General features: G+C 45.5%; 1 protein-coding gene across 3 annotated transcripts in view; it reads left to right on the top strand.

Annotated features, from left to right (window-relative positions):
* SLCO2A1 (solute carrier organic anion transporter family member 2A1) overlaps positions 1-18,423 on the top strand; it is a 106,360-nt gene that overhangs the window by 59,756 nt on the left and 28,181 nt on the right. For all 3 annotated transcript variants that reach the window (XM_050965471.1, XM_050965470.1, XM_050965469.1), the window contains 3 exons: positions 3,203-3,365; positions 10,094-10,309; positions 16,879-16,977. In XM_050965471.1, coding sequence (XP_050821428.1) covers positions 3,203-3,365; positions 10,094-10,309; positions 16,879-16,977 — 478 coding nt within the window. The remainder of the gene's footprint in view (positions 1-3,202; positions 3,366-10,093; positions 10,310-16,878; positions 16,978-18,423) is intronic.

Below are 18,423 nucleotides of genomic sequence, written 5' to 3'. Positions count from 1 at the left end.
CAGGTCTTCACCTGGTGTGAATCAGCATAGCCTCCCTGATGTCAATAGTGCAAGGGTAGTTTACATCAGCTGAGGATATGAAGAAGCCTAAATCATCCACCAGTAACAGCTGTTAACTAGCTGGAAGCTGAGTGGAACCCTTTCTTCTGGCAGACTCTACCCCAGTCCATGACAACCCAGACAACGAGAAGCCAAATCTGGAATTCAGATGCTCCACTTGGTGTTTTAAGGAAACCTGCTGAGCTTTAGCCTTTAGCATATGAATAAGTCCCTACCAAGGTCATGGCTCATTTTGGTCAATTTCACAGTCATATGGTTTTAAAATTAGTCAATTTCACATTTTCAGATGTTTACATCTGAAATTTCACAGTGTGGTAATGGTGGAGATCCTGACCCAAAGCTGGATTGTGGGGGGTCACAAAGCTATTGTAGGGGGATGGCGGGATTGCCACTCTCACTTCAGTGCTGCTTGCAGAGTTGGGCTCTGAAGGCAGCAGGCGGGGAGCTTCCTGCAGCCCAGGGAGGTTACTGGAGGAGGAGGTGGATCTGATCTCCCTGTGCTGCTGGGAGCACTCCAGCCAGGGACTCCTAGATGCTGGTCCTGGCCAGGCTGGGAGGGAAAGGATTTCCTTTTCCCCTGCATAGCTGTTCTTGGCCAGGGGCTGGGGTGTTGAGAGATCAGACCAACCTCCAGGTACCTTCCCCGGCTGCAGGAGCTCTGTGGCTGCACTGGCTTCAGAGCCAGCTGAAGCTTCCTGCACCCAGAGGAGGTACCTGGACATGGGTCTGATCTCCCTCTAAAAACAGTCATACAGGGGAAGAGGAAGTCCCATCCCTCCCCAGCCCGGCTGGGAGTAGCAGTTGGAGCAGTGGCTGAGGAATCCCAACCCCTCCCCCTCTCCTCCAATAGCTAGATTTCCCAGGGGAGCTCTGATTTCATGGTCCATGATGCATTTTTCATGGTTGTGAATTTGGTAGGGCCCTACACATCAGCAATAACACTGTTCTTTAAAAACCAGTAATTATGCACAATTTACCCCAAAGGGGATATTTAAAACAAGCTAGTGATTCCCAGAAAAGAGTGAAGCCCAGTCTGTTAAATCATTATCTGGCCTTCTCTGGGCCCTCACACAAACACATTCAACAACCACAATGCAAGAGTAACTACTAGTGGAATGATGTCAGATTGGAGAGAGGTCTCAAGTGGGGTTCCACAGGGATCTGTTGTGGGTCCGGTATTGTTTGACATCTTCATTAATGTCAAGTATCAGGGGTAGCCGTGTTAGTCTGTATCCACAAAAACAACAAGGAGTCCAGTGGCACGTTAAAGACTAACAGATTTATTTGGGCAGAAGCATTTGTGGATAAAAAAACCCACTTCTTCAGATGCATCTGAAGCTTCTGCTCAAATAAATCTGTTAGTCTTTAAGGTGCCATCAGAATCCTTGTTATCTTCATTACCTGGACTTAGGTATACAGAGCATATTGATCAAGTCTGCAGATGACACAAAGCTAGAGGGGTTGCCAATAATTTGGAGGATGCAGTGAAATTTAGAGCAGAACTGGGCTATAGACAACAACGTGAAATTCAGCAAAGACAAATGTAAAGTGCAACACTTAGGGAAATAAAACCAAATGCACAAATACAGAATGGAGGAGAACTGGCTTGGCAGCAGCACTTCTGAGAAGGATCTGGGAGCAAGGGGTAGGCTGAGTGGGGAGTAATAGGAGCATAATCAATGGTTATTTTGCAATCTGGAAAGAAAGTCCTTGCTTGCAGCTTTCTGAACAGACCTATGTTCCTAAGGATGCATGTGTCATGCACCTTTCTTGACCATCCCAGTTGAAGTTGATGAAATGCCTTCTGTGATCCACCAGTTCTTGCAACACCATTGAGAAGTACCCCTTTCTGTGTATGTACTTTTTGGCAAGGTGGTTTGGTGCCAAGATAGGGATATGCATTCCATCAGTAGCTCCGCCGCAGTTAGGGAACTCCATCATGCAAAACCATCCCCTATATCCTGCACGTTGCCCAGAGTCACTACCATTCTTAAAGGAAGTCTATTAATGGCCCTGCAAACGTGCATCACAATAACTCCCATGGTGGATCTACCAACTCCAAATTGATTCCCTCCTGACCAGTAGCAGTTTGGCATTGCAAGCTTCCACAGAGCAATCGCTACTTGCTTCTCCACTGTCAGAGCAGGTCTCATTTTAGTATTGCTGCGCTTCGTGGCTGGGGAAAGCTCTGCACAACATTCCTGGAAAGTGGCCTTCCGCATTTGAAAATTTTGCAGCCGCTGCTCATCATCCCATAGCTGCATAATAATGTGATCCCACCAGTCAGTGCTTGTTTCCCAGGACCAGAAATGGTGCTCCATCGTGTTCAACTGCTGCATGACTGCCAGCAGCACCCGGGAATTGTTTCATTCTATGGCTTACAGCAGGCTGCTTGAAAGACATCACAATATTCCACGTGACAGCTCCTATCTCAACTCTGGAAACTCAGGATAAGATGCAAGGTGTTCATAATGCTCACAACAATAGTGCTGAGCAGGGTCCATGCTTCTTGGGCTACATGCGGCTAAGCCTGGGTTTTGAAAAAAGGCACGAAAAAACATGGGTTTGCCCTTGATATCAGGGTAGGGAGGAAGGAAGCTGCATCATGAGAGGTTGAAGCCATGTTCCCATTCCCCTCTGCAACTATATTTTGGTCCCATGAGGCATTGCAAGTCCATCCCAACCCCACCTGCAGCTAGTTGCACTGTGAGATAGCTACCCGTGGTGCACTGCTCTGTGCATCGAAGCAAGCGCTGCTAGTGAGGACGCACTCCACCATCACAATGAGTGTGGTGTGGACATGCCTGACCGACTTAATTACTGCGGTGGGTGGACATCAACTTAAATTAAGTCAACTTAACTTTGTAGTGTAGACATGCCCGAAGTCTGTCCTATCACAGTGGATGCTCTGAGGTGCTGTCTCAGCACAGGGTGGCTAATGATGCCTTTGTAGTGACCCCCACCCCTTTCTCTCAGTGCATGGTGCCCTGTTGTGCTTTTCATTTTGAGTAATAGGAGCCTATATAAGAAAAAGTCCCAAAAATCAGGACTGTCCCTATAAAATCAGGACATCTGGTCACCCTGCATGCATCTCCTTCCTGCCTTCTGTGACATTCTCTCCACTTTGCTCTCCCCACCCCAGATTGGCAATGTCGCCCTCATCATCTTCGTCAGCTACTTTGGCAATCGAGTTCACCGCCCTCGGGTTATCGGCTTGGGGGGCCTGCTGCTGGCCCTGGGGGCTTTCCTGGTGACCCTTCCACACTTCCTCTCTGACCGGTACGAGTTTGCCCAAATGAACACGGGTAAGTGACTTGATCTCCTCCTGGGGGGTGTAACTCCCCACCACATCCGCTGGGAGCAGCATGAGCCTCCCCAGTCAGGATGCTCACTCTCTCCTTCTCCTTGCCAGGAATGCACCAAGGGTGCAGAACGTGTAAAAGAACTGAACTTATTGCAGTATTGCTAGCTGCAAGAGAGCAGAAATCCTGAGATTAGCCCCCAAATCCCGAGATTTGAAAAACCCATGAAATCATGGCTTTTACTCTATCATTTGACTCCCCTTTGCTCCTCTGCCAGTGTGCGTGTGGTCAATTTGGGTTGAAAAGACAACCTTTAATGCACACGGACGCATGCATCCCTCTCCTCTCCCTGACTGCAAAGTCTCATTAATTTCCTATGACTGTCTCGAGTTCCACCCTCCTAGTTCCCCTCCACCCCGCCCCCCACCCCATTCCTCCCTGATCCTTCCCCCTGGATTTCCCTCCCATTCTCGGGTACAGACACAGGCACCTGCTCACTCATAAGTCAGACACAAAGAATCATGCCCTTATTTTAGAAAGCATGAACTGTACGTGCCCCTTACAGCTCAGGGGGGAGGGATAGCTCAGTGGTTTGAGCATTGGCCTGCTAAACCCAGTGTTGTGAGTTCAATCCATAAGGGTGTCACTTAGAGATCTGGAGTAAAAATCTGTCTGGGGATTGGTCCTGCTTTGAGCAGGGGATTGGACTAGATGACCTCCTGAGGTCCCTTCCAATCCTGGTATTCCATGAATTGTGATGGGTCAGTGTACAAACCCTAAGACAGATGAACAATGTGAACTGACTTCAAGACTGATGCTTAGCTGGATAAGATTTAAGACCAGAGAGATTTATGGTTTTGGGCCAGTTTGACGTAACTGCAGAACCCATTTTGAGTGCAGTGACTACATTTATCATCCTTAAACATTATTTCTTTTGAATTTCTCCTCATATTCAATGCATTTCATACATTTCTTTTAAATCCTTCTGCCTGCTTTGCATAATTGTGAGCTGCTAGATAAACTGTCCAGTAATAATGACAGTTTTATTTACAAAAATGGATCCAATTATAATTAATTGCAGAAATAGCTAAAAATATTTCATTTTTATTTTATTTATCCTTCCTCTCTGCTGCCCCAGAACCACCCCTGTCCCTGGGATCCAGAAATTGCTTCCCAGACTCCCCCTCCCAGCCCCGCTTCCTTTTCTCCCTGCCCCTGGCTCTTGCAATAGCTCGTCCCCAGCTCCACAATCCTCTGCTCCATTCTACTCCCATAGGGCCTGATGTGGCAAGGCTGGGACCTGGTTCTGCGCCCCGCAAGCTCTCACTCAGAGCACAGCCCACGATTCCAAACTAGCCCTGAAAATGGTGGGAACAGAGGAATTTTATGCATCATCACAAGAGCTGCCACTGCAGGCTCCGCAACCATGAGATGCGTGATTCATTTGCTAGAGCCAGCAGCACTGTTGTTGTTAGTTACTGTTTTCTTTCAGGGATCAGTAGAACAGACTAACCGACCTATTGACAACAAATGATCTGCTGCCAGATGTTTGTTTAGAGAGTGGCTGTGTGGGCCAGAGGAGGTGGGAGTCAGGAGACCTACGTTTGATTCCTGGGACAAGTCACTTCACTTCTGTATCCCCTGTCTACTGAGGTTGCAAGTTGTTTGGGGCAGGGTTTATGTCTGTGTACAGGACCCAGTACAATGGGGCCCTGATCTCAGTTTGGGCCTCTCGGCACTGTCGTGATATAAATACACAGCATCATTTAGTGACCCCTGTACATACGCATGGAGCTTTGCATTGCTAATGTTCCTGCCTCAGGAGCTGATAAATGCAATAAAACAAATGCAGCTGTCCTGCAAGGGGATGTGAAGACATTTCCAGTGAGAAAAAGCCTGTGTAAATGACATTATGGCTTTAGGACTGTGGATCTCAGCTTGCCATAGCCATGCCAATGCACAGCTTTGACTTCCGTGTACATATTCATTCAGTTGCATAGTAACACTGAGGCATCTCAGGCAGTGCATTTCAGGGCAATCGCTGCACTTCTTGGAGGGCTTAACCCCACTTGGACCTCCACCCTCACATCTTCTGACAGCTGTGAGACGTGCTGCACTCTCTGTGAAATAACTTGCCTATCATGTTTTATTATTTAAGTGAATGCCAAGATGGATTAGGCCCAAAGGAGCCCTGCAAGACTGGGGACCTTATATGGTGGATATATGTTGCCTGCCCAGAGAAGTTAATGGACATGCGTGCATGTCTCTCTGCTTGTCATGTGTCAGTCTTCCTGTGCCGTGCCTCCAGAGCAATTCTCTTGACAAGCAGGAAGAGCTGGAAGCATGATGGTGCTCTGTACTCAGCCCCCTCCTGGGGTGACTATCCTGGAACAATGCAGGGGAGGCATCCAGAATTCTAATCTGAATGCAATCCACTTGGCTTCCCATTCCCGCAAGCATATTCCCATTTTCAGGCATACCAGGAGCAATCCTAGGTTTACATATGCCAGCAAAAGCCCCAGTTTGCTACCTGACAAGGTGTTGCTGGTGGCACCATTTCAGGCTGGCTAGACATGGAGGCACCCATCAGGAATCTGTAACTTCCTTCTTCCAGGGCCAGCATTTTAAGTGAGCACATTCAATTGGAGCCAGATTTCCACAAGAAAATTGTGGAAAAATAGCCCTTAGACTTAGTTGTTCTTCTCTGCAAAAAAGGAGACACGGACTCAGATTCACTAAAGTCTCCCACCAAGAGGGCGTGTTGCTCCTGCAATAACTTGATAGGGTTAGGGTTGCCAACCCTCTAGGATAGGTCTGGAGTCCCCAGGAATTAAAGATAAATCTTTAATTAAAGAACGTCATGTGATGGAACCTCTAGGAATACGTCCAACCAAAACTGGCAACCTAGGCCGGAATGGACTCTGTGTTTGTACAGCACTTGCTGTGATGGACCTCAAGCTCAGTGAGGACCTTTGGGCACTCCTGAAATATAAATAACAATAATGGGTATCTGACTTATTCTAACTCTGCTGAAAGGTGTGGGGACAGGGAAAGCTAAAAGCAAAGCCGCCTGGCTTTATTATTCCAGGTCAGTGCTTCCTTGCTCTGGGCAAGTTGCCATGACCAGTGCTCTTCTGAAGTCCAGGTTCTATTAAACATAATTAAAAAACAACTCTCCACCACTGAACTACACATTTTCCAGAGTTCATCCTCAGCCAAGTATGAAAACCAGGTTCTTACCTGTATCACTAGCTGCCTCACTTCCATCCACATGCAAACATTTTTGTTTGAAAAGTTGGCTGATTAACAGACTAGCCCATGGGTAGGATGTCAGACAAATGCCACGTGTCCCAGTGATCTTACCAAGGAGTCTTGGTCCCACAGCTAGATAGTTTGTGAACTGATGATTGGATTTACAACAGGGATTATTCTTTATTGACCAATGAAATGGATCAGGGAATACGTGTCATCTGCTCTGATTCTTTTCTTACCAGAGCCTCATATGTTAAAATGCCTGAACCAAAACACAGCCTTGTGGCTTCCGGCTGTGGCATTCATAGACAGGTATGTCACATGGAGCATGTCTTGTTCACCAGGGCTGTGTTGTTCCAGGCATTTCATAAAGCTGTGCTGGTGCATAAATTGTCTGTTGCACTGGGGTTGTGGTATAGCATGAGCCTTACCCATGCTCCCCATCAATGTGATGAATGCAAACTGGTATCGGCCCAGTAATGGAGAAGGCCTTGTGATTCTGTGTTTAGACATGGTGCTGCACAAGCCCAGTCATGCATGTTGTGCTGTTACATGGTGATATGAAAGGGTGGCACACTTACATTCCTCTCTACAGACATAAGCCTGCAAACTCCCATAGCAGCATCATGAAGTATTCTGGGGAGCTGAGTTGGCCACTATTTGTTATTTTAGTTACCCAGAACTAGAGGGCACTGAATAATCAACTGGCTCTGAGATAAGTTTTCAGGGAGTGAGAAGAGAGGACAGATTCCTTTGCCATGCTGCACTAGGCAACCTTCTATTGATGCCAGACTCCTGCCTGCTCCCGTGGCAGTGTGGTTTCCAGAGGCAATCCCCTGACAGCTGGCTATGTGCATTTACAGATTGCATTGCCACAGGCTTAGCTGGAAGTACCAGAACACTTGTCAGGAGTCCCAGGGTCTCTGTGGGTTAAGATATTCTTATTGTTATGATTAGAATGTATAGGGTCCAGATACCCCAATCAAGATGAGGGTCCCTGTTGTGCTAGGTGCTGTACAAACACACAAGAATTTATAGTTCCTGCTCCACAAAGCTTTGGGTGGCATTCTGAAAAATTCCTAAGTCACTTAGGGACAAATTTGTAAAGGCAAATAGATGCCTAGCTAGTTTTTTGAAGGCTCTAGGCACCTAATTCCCATTGGAGTAGGTATAACTCACACACCTCCTGGGTGTGGTTTCTGTCCCATTTAGTGGCACTGAGACCACTTAGAGAGAGAGATTAATGAGTTTGTGCTACAGCTTTAGCTAATAACCAGTTGGCTTTTAGTTCATGTGGTAGAGGCTCATGCACTAAGCTCCAGAGGCCCCAGGTTTGATCCCACCTGCCGACAACCAGGGTCTGTCAGTATTTCATAGGCACTTTTGAAAACCCCATTAGATATCTACATGCCTCTTTAGGCATCTAAATAGCTTTAAAAACCTGACCCTTTGGTCCTTTTGAAAACCCCATCCTTTAAATGTAAGAACGAATCTCTGTCAGGATAGAGGGTTGGCAAAACCAACCAACCCAAAACCCAGAGGTCTCCACAAGATGTTGCTAGCTCACTCTCAATTGGGTTATTTGAAAGCAGCCTTAGCAACTACAACAATTGCCCTGGAGAGGGAATTGGGAAGAGGAATTGCTAGGAGAGCACTGAAGTAATGGAAAGACTCCAGCTGACTTCACCTCGTTAACCTCAGCTGGGGGCTCTGGCTATAAGGGGACATTGTCAAAGCAGTGCCCATGGATTTAGCCCCTCTATGGGCCATGATAGCCATGTCCTATTTTTTCCAGCCAGATCTGTCTTTTCTTCTCAGCTCAGAGTCTTAGTTGCCCTTCCTGGTCCCCATGCCCTGACTGTTCTAAAGCTCCAATCCCAAAGCAGATGAAATAAATTTAATCCTAGAGGTGTCTCACACAAATTACCTTTTCTTAAATTGCGAGGCCCCTGGGCATACTAGTTTTTTTTTTCCACTTGTGTACATTTTAAGTTAGCTTTAAATAAAATCTGTTTGGTGGCTTTCTCTAGGTGAAAGAAATGCAGAATGCTGAACAGAAGAGAAATAGTAATGTTGTGGGTCTGGCATGTATTTCTGTGCTCATTAAGTTACAACCAACTTGATTTTACAAAACGATATTTGGCATGAGATTAATCCTTAATATGGTTGTATTGCTTCTGCTTTTCTTTAAAGCAAAAATCTCCAATGGTTAAGAAGGCTCCTTCATGCTGAAAGCACAAACCACCCACATGCAAGAACTGCTTTTAATGAACTTGCACAAGGATTTTTGTGGTAGCCTGTTATTGGGATGCACAGTCCTATTACGCCAGCGAAAACCCATAATCATCTGAGTAACATTTGTTTCTGTTTTGTTGTAATTTGCTCTAACTGCAGAAGACCCACAAAGTAATTTTCTTAACTAAAAAGAGTTGCTGGGAATGTTGAAACAATTGAGGTGAACAAGAAACTGGAATGAAAAGAGCTAGTGAATAAATGCTCTGGAATCATTATATTTCATCTATGATGCCTTTATTCTACACTGGATACAGATTTTTCCCCTCCCCAAATATCCATTATTATTTGGTCTGCTTTAAAATAGAACCAATTAGGGTGACCAGATATCCCGATTTTATAGAGACAGTCCTGATTTTGGGGTCTTTTTTTATATATAGGCTCCTATTACCCCCCCAACCCCATCCTGATTTTTCACACTTGCTATCTGGTCACCCTAGAACCAACAAGTATTTTGATCGATAGATTGAAACCAGATTTACTGTGGCCTCTGCGAGGAATTCAATGCCCTCTCTTGCAAAGCTAACCTGAACTACTTAGAGCAATACTTCTGGGTGAACACTGTTATCTTTACTCCTGTACCAAAAGTGGCTTACTGGAGAGGTTCTGTTTCCTCTGTCTCTAATCAGAATAGTCCCCACTCAGTTTCCTTTCTACACTGACCCCTGAAACTAAAGGTAATGTCATGCCTTGAAGGAATGCTGAGGTGATGACAGCTGCTGATTAAAATGAGGCTGTTCCCAGTTCTAGCTGAACACCAACACCCAAGTATGTGTGACCAGTAAGGAGGTTTAAAGAGGGGTCTAAGTAGTTAGCTCAGCCTCAGCTGTGCATTGAGTGGGCAGTGCATCTTCTATCACCAGCCATACAGTGTGTTCCTACTCCATGAGGCGACTTTACATGTGGTATGGTAGAGTGTGTGATCTGCTCAGTTTACAAGTACAAAACCCAGCCCTGCAAACTCAGCCTGGCCCTGAATGTCAAGCTGGGATTTCACTTCTCATGCATCATCACCTCTCATAAAGCTTCAACTTATGCCCTCAGTAACACCTACACAACCCCTAGAAGACGTGTGTGCTGAGGGCAGAATATGACACAAGGTCACATGGTGAGAGGGCATAGTGGCACATTGTAATGGTCAGTGAGTGGGTGCTTGGGTTTATAACACTACTACCATCTCATTCCAGGTAACAACAGTCACACCAAGGCCTATCTCTGCCACAAGGAGGATACATTTGTGTGTCCCAGCACCACCCAGGACCCCCACAAAGAGGCAACCAGCATGTGGGCATTGATGGTCGTTGCCCAGCTGTTAGCTGGGATTGGAACTGTTCCCATTCAGCCCTTTGGGATCTCCTATGTGGATGACTTTGCTGAGGCAAACAATTCTCCGCTGTATATTGGTAAGTCCCATGTCTGCAGGGCTTCTGCTGCTAGGCTTTTACCTCAGAAACACCCTGAAACAAACAAAGTAAAAATTGGTGTTTATCTGATACATACCGGAAAAATACCAGAAATGGCTACTCACTTCATGTTGACTTCCCCCCTGTCCCGGTGCAATTTGTCCCTGCTCCCTGACTCATATCTAACATTAATTCATGCTGGGTACTTTAAATCTGCCTCAGGCACTGAGTGACAGCATATTCCCATATTTCTGTTGGACGTGCTGTAGCATTGTACACACACACAGGGTTTAAAACAATACCACATTTCAAACTCTGGATGCAATTTTAAAAATTGTATTAAAAAGCGTAAAAATCAAATTTGATTGAATGTAAATTTCAGTTCTTGATTTCATAAACATTTTCCTCTTTAACTACTTTGGGATATTGCTGTGATGGCAAAGGACAAATCTCTTCAGATAATGGCAAATGTATTTTTATTATATTTTGAATGATTAAATATTAGCTTCTTATTTTGGTAAATATATGGGTGGTAAAAAATGTAGGCCTAGTGCCAGGAAGAGAGACGTGAAACCCACTAAACCACGGGTTCAGTAACAAGGATACAAAGTTTAAATTGATGTAAGTCATTTTTTTATGTGTAATAAAAATTAAGGTTGATCATATTTAGACACAAATCTTGAGAAGTATCCAAAAAATCTTCTCATTGCAATATGCAGAAAGAGAAAATTCCCACCCTCTGTTTGGACATGTACATAGAATGCAAAAATTCCAAAAAACAACCCCCCAAAATGATATTACTTAACCTCAACAAAGGAAAGTCATACATTCCTGCAGGAGCCCGCTAGCCTGGACTCTGGGCTGCTGCTCCTTGCTGCATTGGTGCAGACTCCCTATCGGGTAGGGCAGTCATCACCTTGTTGAAATCCTTCTATGAACAGAACCTAGGCCATCCAGGAGACGTTCCCTCACTGGAGAAAGGACGGGCTGCTGCTCAGGGAGATAAATGGGGAGCCAAAAGGTAGCATTTATACTTATTGATGATGATCTTTGGCCTAGACAGTGGGGCTGGCTGAAAATTGTCCATCAAACTGCTTTTCAGTAGAAAGCTGGGTTTTCAACTAAATGATATTCCTCAAAAACAGGTCTGCTTCCTGTGGAAAATGTCCACGTTTTATCAAAAACCTAAGCTCCTGAAAACCAAAATATTTTGATTTAAAATGGTGCCTGCTAGAACTTGTAGCTCAGATATTTTATGCTCCCATCCTCCTCTGTGGGCTGAGCGCTCTGGATGAACTAAATGCCATGCTGTACCATGGCCAGGGACTCCTATAAGGTACAACCTCCCTTCACCAAGAGGGGAGAAAATGATGCATTATAGGAGATGCAGTCTGGCCACCGAGCCCAGCCCATAGATGAAAATGGAAGCATAAAGCACCCAAACTACAATTCAGACGAGGCACCGTGGCATGATTTTGAATCAGAATATTTTGGTTTTCAATATTTTTTCCAAAAAATCAAAAGTTTCCATAAAGGAAAAATCTATTGTCCAACTGTCAGCTGTACTAGACATTTTAATCCATACGTCTGAGAAACCATCGAGTGACTCTGCCTAAATTTGTGGGCTCTCTGCTTTTCCACCAACCCTGTGGCTGAGTGGTTTAGGTGGGTACCCATTAAACATGGTACTTTATAAAGAAACCACAAGCCAAGCATGGGAAAGAAAAATGAAGCACATCTCAGACCACCTTCCCCAAGGAACTAATCAGACTCAAAACAATGCAAACCCATAATCAGAGTGGCAGACTCGAACAAGGGAAAAGTCAGCCACAGTGTTTAGACAAAGCAAAATTACCACCTGAAGCTGTGCCGGGCACGGACCTCTGATGTTTTGCTCTGCCATTGACCATGCCCCTGAACAGTACTAATGGCCCTTAAATGAGATTCTCCTTTGCAATGCTGCACTGCCTCTCCCTTTATTAGCTGGCTGCCCTCCTTACATTTGTGATGATAATCTATGTCATATGGGCATGACAAAGGGAAGGATCAGAGTAGCTGGCACCGTCTCGGTCTGCATGGGTGTCCAGCACAAACACACGAGTCAGAGCTTGTTACTCTGTTTGCTCTCTGAGAAACCATTATGCCATTCCAAGGGAGAAAAACAGTAGGAAAACCATCTCCCCGCTGTTATTTAATATTGATTTATTATTCTGCGAGCTGAGGTTCTACAGCCTTCAAGCAGCCAAACATTACAGAATGCAGACTCAGAAAGCCTGTGGCTTGGATTTGAAACAGATACTTTTATTACCCAGCAGGTAAGGAGTTCTCGGCCTCAGATGCTCGTCTGTTCCCAGGGAAATAGGAGCTGTGATTTACAAGCTGGGGCTTCAAAACTTTCACCTTATTTATGCCATTTGAAAGTTCACTCCCATGCCAAATGCACTGAGAGATGAGAGCCAGGAGCTCAGCTGGCTCTCAAGGTTACATTGTCCAAGGTGACTTAGAAGCTTAAGTTACATTTTCAAAAATAACATAGGCACTTCGGCCTGGTCTACATTACGGGTTTAGGTTGAATTTAGCCGTGCTAGGTCAATTTTAAACTGAATGCATCCACACAACCAACCCCGTTCCGTCGACTTAAAGGGCTCTTAACATCGACTTCTGTACTCCTCCCTCAATGATGAGATTAGTGCTAAAATCGACCTTGCTGGGTCGAATTTGGGGTAGTGCAGATGCAAATCAATGGTACTGGCCTCTGGGAGCTATCCCAGAGTGCTCCAATGTGTCCGCTCTGGACAGCACTTTGAACTCCGATGCACTAGCCAGGTACATGGGAAAAGCTTCGGTAACTTTTGAATTTAATTTCTTGTTTGGTCAGTGTGGTGAACTCAGCAGCACAGGTGACCGTGCAGTCCCCCCAGAATCATAGAGCGTAGAATGTTTCTACAGTCCCCTTATCATCTCCGTCCCTGAGGCTATTACAGATTAGAAGGCGAAAAAAACGCTCTTGCGATGACATGTTTTCCGAGCTCATGCAGTCCTCCCACACTGATAGGGCACAGCTTAATGAATGGACGTATTCAGTGGCAGAGGCCAGGAAAGAATTGAGCATGAAGAGCGGAGGCAGCACGCGATACCGAGGAAAGCCAGCAAGAGCACAGACCTCCCACTGCATGCACTGTATAACCACCTACCCTCCTCCCCATGTTCCATAGCCTCCTCACGCAGATGCCCAAGAGCGTGGGGGGAGGCTCTGGGCACCCAGCCACTCCACTCCAGAGGATGGCCAAAGCAACAGAAGGTTGTCATTCAAACAATTTGATTTTTAGTGTGGCTATAATAAGCAATGTGGCCGTGTCCTTCCCTCCTTCCCCACCTCACCCGGGCTACTTTGTCCGTTATCTCATTTTTTTAAATTAATAAAAGAAGAATGCATGGTTTCAAAACAATAGTGACTTTATTTCGAAGAGGGGAGGGGGTTGGCTTACAGGGAATTAAAATCAACAAAGGGGGTGGGTTTTCATCAGGGAGAAACACACACATCTGTCACACCATAGCCTGGCCAGTCATGAAACTGGTTTTCAAAGCCCTTCTGATGCGCAGCGCACCTTGCTGTGCTCTTCTAATTACCCTGGTGTCTGGCTGCTCAAAATTGGATGCCAGATGATTTGCATCAATCTCCCACCCCACCATAAATGTATCCCCCTTACTCTCACAGATATTATAGAGCACACAGCAAGCAGCAATAAAAATGGAAATGTTGGTTGTGCTGACGTAGTCAGCAAACAGTGCTAGCGAGCTTTTAAAGTTCGTGACAGTGAGCTGAGTGGGCTCCACACTTGCTGCGGTATGACGTCTGCATGGGTAACCCAGGAAAAAAGGCATGAAACGATTGGCAGCTGTTGCTTTCACGGAGGGAGGGGCGACTAACGACATGTACCCAAAACCACCTGCAACAATGTTTTTGCCCCATCAGGGAGCTTAACCGAGAATTCCAATGGGCGGCGGAGACTGCGGGAACTGTGGGATAGCTACCCACTGTGCACAGTAGTGAGGATGCACTCCGCCAACTTAATGCACTTAGTGGGGACATACACAACTGACTGTATGAAATCGATTTCTAATAATCGTCTTCTATAAAATCAATTTAATTTTGTAGTGTAGACATACCCTTAGACCCCTAAGGGCTGGATTCACAAAGCTATTTAGTCACCTAAAGATCCAGGTAGGCACTGAGTAGGGTTTGCAAAAGTGCCTCAGCATGTTAGGCACCTAAACCCTATTGGTTTCAGTTGGAGTGTGAGTCCAATAGGAGTTGGGCACCTAAGCCTTTGAAAATCCCACTAGGTGCCTATATGCTTCCTTAGGCACCTAAATATCTGTGTAAGTTGGGCCAGAAGTGCCTAAGTCACTTTTGAAAAAAAAATTGGGCTTAGGCTTCTAAATCACTTTGGGTACATTTACACTCCAAACAAACCCACAAAGCACTGAATATTGGAGCTTGGGTCAACTGATCAGCCTGTGGGGGGGCACACCATGGAGCTGAGAATAGCAGTGCAGACCTTCCCGTGTGGGCTGGAGCCCGGGCTCAGAAACCTAGAGTGGGAGAGGAATCTCAGTGCCTGGCAATCCCTGGAGCTCACAAGCCCGAATCAATTGACCCTGACTCTGACTCTGCTGCGTAAGGGGTAGGGGGGTGGTGCAGCGTAGACGTAGGCACTCTGGAAAACGTTGCTCATAGGTTCTTGTAGGCAATCCCTGGTTCCTAAACTTTCTGTAGAAAAGAAGGTGGAATGGGCAAAATTAAGGGAAGGAGCTTGGGGTTTGATTTTTTTAAATACACTGATTTTATTTGCTCCATCCTCATTTCGCAAAAAAGGTTAGAAAAGTCTCCTGTAGGAAACAGGGGCCACAGCAGCTGGGTTCTCAAGAGCTCTCAATGGCAGCTGCCTGCTGAGAACTACAAGGGACAGATTTTTAGAAGAGCTCAGACTCAGAGGCAAATTTTCACGTGCTCAGTACCCATCCTTGGGCCCAGCATGCACCCGACATGCTGAGCTCTGCTGAAAAGCTGGCCAGAAGGGGCTGTGTCTAATTAGTAGTTACAGATTTAGGGCTCAGTTGCATGCAAAAAACAATCTTCATCTTCATTTCACTCCGTAGGAGGAGCCAGCACTTCAGGACTGAGTGCCCTTAGTACCTTTTTGGATCCCACAGTTTGGAGTACTTCACTTCAGAGACAAAATTGTTCTTATTTTAAACAATTGTAAATTGACCATTTAGATGTATACCATGATTATAGGAACATAGACTGGAGAGAATGCATCACACCCATCCAGTCCAGTATCATCTCTGACAGTGACAAACCCCAATCGCTTCCGAGGAAGGGGTAAGAATGTAACAGTAAAAGATGAGATATAATCTGCCCTCAAAACCCCACCACAGGTCTCATCCTGATCTCCAATAGTTTGAGATTGGCTTTAACCCTGAAGCACGAGGTTTAATATTCCTTACAAAATTTATGTTAACATTAACATTATAACTCTGGATATTCTTGTTATCCACAGAAATGTCCGATCCATTTTTGAACTGTGCTAAGATCTTTGGCTCAATGACTTTCTGTGTTCTGCAGTCTAATGATTAATACAATAAAAGCAACTCTTATTCCTAATATCCTTACTCTTTAAAAAATCTTCTGGTGTTATGTTTTAGGAATAAATACTCTGTCTTGTTGTCTTTAAAGGAGTAACACACTTGAAATAGTGTGGTTATGTCAGATACCTTCACATCTACGCTGCATGGAAGCCCCAGTTCAGCAAAGCACTTAACCATGTGCTCAAGCCACCTTGACATCAATGGGACTTGAGTATGTGCTTAAAGTTAAGATGGTGCTTAAGTGCTTTGTTGAATGGAAGCCAAAGGCACATGGTGTTCAGCCTCATGAACCCACAATGTACCTAGAGACAGATCCTCTGAGGTATTTAAGTGCCTAACTCCCATTGGTTTCAATGAGAGTTAGGTGCCCAAATACCTTTGAGGATCTGGGCCCTGGTGCCTGCAGATGCCTGGCTAGTTGCCCACCCTGACAGGTGGTTTGGCTTACTGACCCTGTGAAGTGCTGAGAGCCCTTCAATCCTATAGCTTGCAATAGGAGGGGAGGGTGCTCAGCACTGCACAATCACAGGGATGGCTCATGACTGCTCCCTTCACTGCAGATTTTCATAGCACTGTGATAAATAGCTGGTGATACACAAAGGGTAGCAATAAATGTTGATTGCAACATTGAAATGCATCTGCAAGACCTTGATTTTTGACAGTTTGGATGGAATCCTTTTGAATGGCAGCTGCATTTATCATCTCTAATGCGTCTGTTGAATAAACAGTGCATATAACAGCTGAGCAATAGAGGAGGCATTAATTATCTGTCAGTTGGTAAGAGATGACTTATTCATCCTATGTTTTGTGACACCATTCCTGCCTCGCTTGGGAAGATAAATGCCAAATCAGCAAAGAAGCAATTACTTGGTAATCTGCCACTCACTCTGGTGCTCTCCCACTCTTGCTTTCAGCAATCCTGTTTTCCATCGCTGTGTTCGGCCCATCTTTTGGATACTTGCTGGGGTCTGTGGTGCTGCGACTGTTTGTGGACATTGGGAGACCTGACGTGAGTGAGTATTCCACAAAAACAACAAGGAGTCTGGTGGCACCTTAAAGACTAACATTTATTTGGGCATAAGCTTTCATGGGTAAAAAACCCACTTCTTCAGATGCAGTATTCCATAAGTAGCACTGGACTTTCTAAGGCTCCTCTCTGCATCAGAAGGACAATGGTCACTTTGATAGGCCTGCTGGCTGGAACATTGCCCTGGGTGTAGTAAATCAGGGAAACCCTTTTCCAGTTGAAAGGTTGGGTTTGGAAGAACCACACAGAATATATTCTAAGGCCTGCATATGGCCACCAATGAGATCAACTCTCTGGGGAAAGCCAATAGATTAGCATAACACTTGATGACAGGCAAAGAGCATGTTGAGCCAGAGCCCTTCTGTAGATTTTCTGTGTGGTTTATTGACTTGCTGAATGGAAACTATTTGTAGTGATTTCTAGACTCTAGTGCACGGTGAAGACTCAGGGGCAGCAAGGGTGCTGTTTGAGTGGTGCTTTACCCCAGCTGAGCAGGTAGGGGCAAATGCACTTCTGAAAGGTCCGCTCCACTCCCAGAACATTATAGGATGGGCCATGCTAGGCTCACTTACGTGCTGTATAGCTGGGAGGTAGAATGGTTAGGTGATAGTGTTATGTGCTGGACTTCAGGGCCCCTGGCTTCTACTCCTGGTTCTACCAGTGATGTGCTGTGTGCCTTACCCAAGTCATATCCACTCCCACCTTGTCTATTTCTATCATAAGTTCTTACAGGGCTGGAACTGTCTCTGTGCAGGGCTTAGCACAATGGGGTGCGAATTTCCACTGGAGCCTTCAGATACTACTGGAAAACAAAGATGATTATTATTAATTATTTGTATTATGGTAGTACTGAGGAGCCCTCATCATGGACCAGGACTCCATTGTGCTAGGTGCTGTACAAACCCAGAACGAAAAGACAATTGCTGTGGGGATGTAGCCTGGAATATTGTTGGTTTGGGGTTTAATCGCATGTAGGGTGACCAGACAGCAAATGTGAAAAATCGGGACAGGGCGTGGGGGGTAATAGAAGCCTATAAAAGAAAAAGACCCAAAAATCGGGACTGCCCCTATAAAATTGGGACATCTGGTCACCCTAATCACATGCTTCCACAGTGCTGCAGCCAGCCAGGCATTTGAGAAGAGATGCCACACAGCGAAGTAAAGGTAGAACGAGAACCCAGCTCCCTCCAATTTGTCTAGCTCCCAGCAGCAGGGAGTCCTTTATCTACTGTACATGTGGGATCTATTGTTAGCAAATTCTCCACCACTTCAACATTAGTGTGGCTTTTCCTCCGTTTCTTCAGAAAGATCTGGGCCATGTGACATTTTTGTCTGGTGCCAGATAAGAAAAATATATGAGTCGAGGGCAGGAAGTGTCAGAAGAGCTAGGTTTGGTCTCCGTGGAGACAGACAGATTTAGCATCCTCTCTGT

Source organism: Gopherus flavomarginatus, chromosome 8 (genome assembly GCF_025201925.1).
Source record: "Gopherus flavomarginatus isolate rGopFla2 chromosome 8, rGopFla2.mat.asm, whole genome shotgun sequence".
Lineage (NCBI taxonomy): Eukaryota > Metazoa > Chordata > Testudines > Testudinidae > Gopherus > Gopherus flavomarginatus.
Note: the sequence above shows the minus strand (reverse complement) of the source record. Positions and strands in the feature narration are given on the sequence as shown.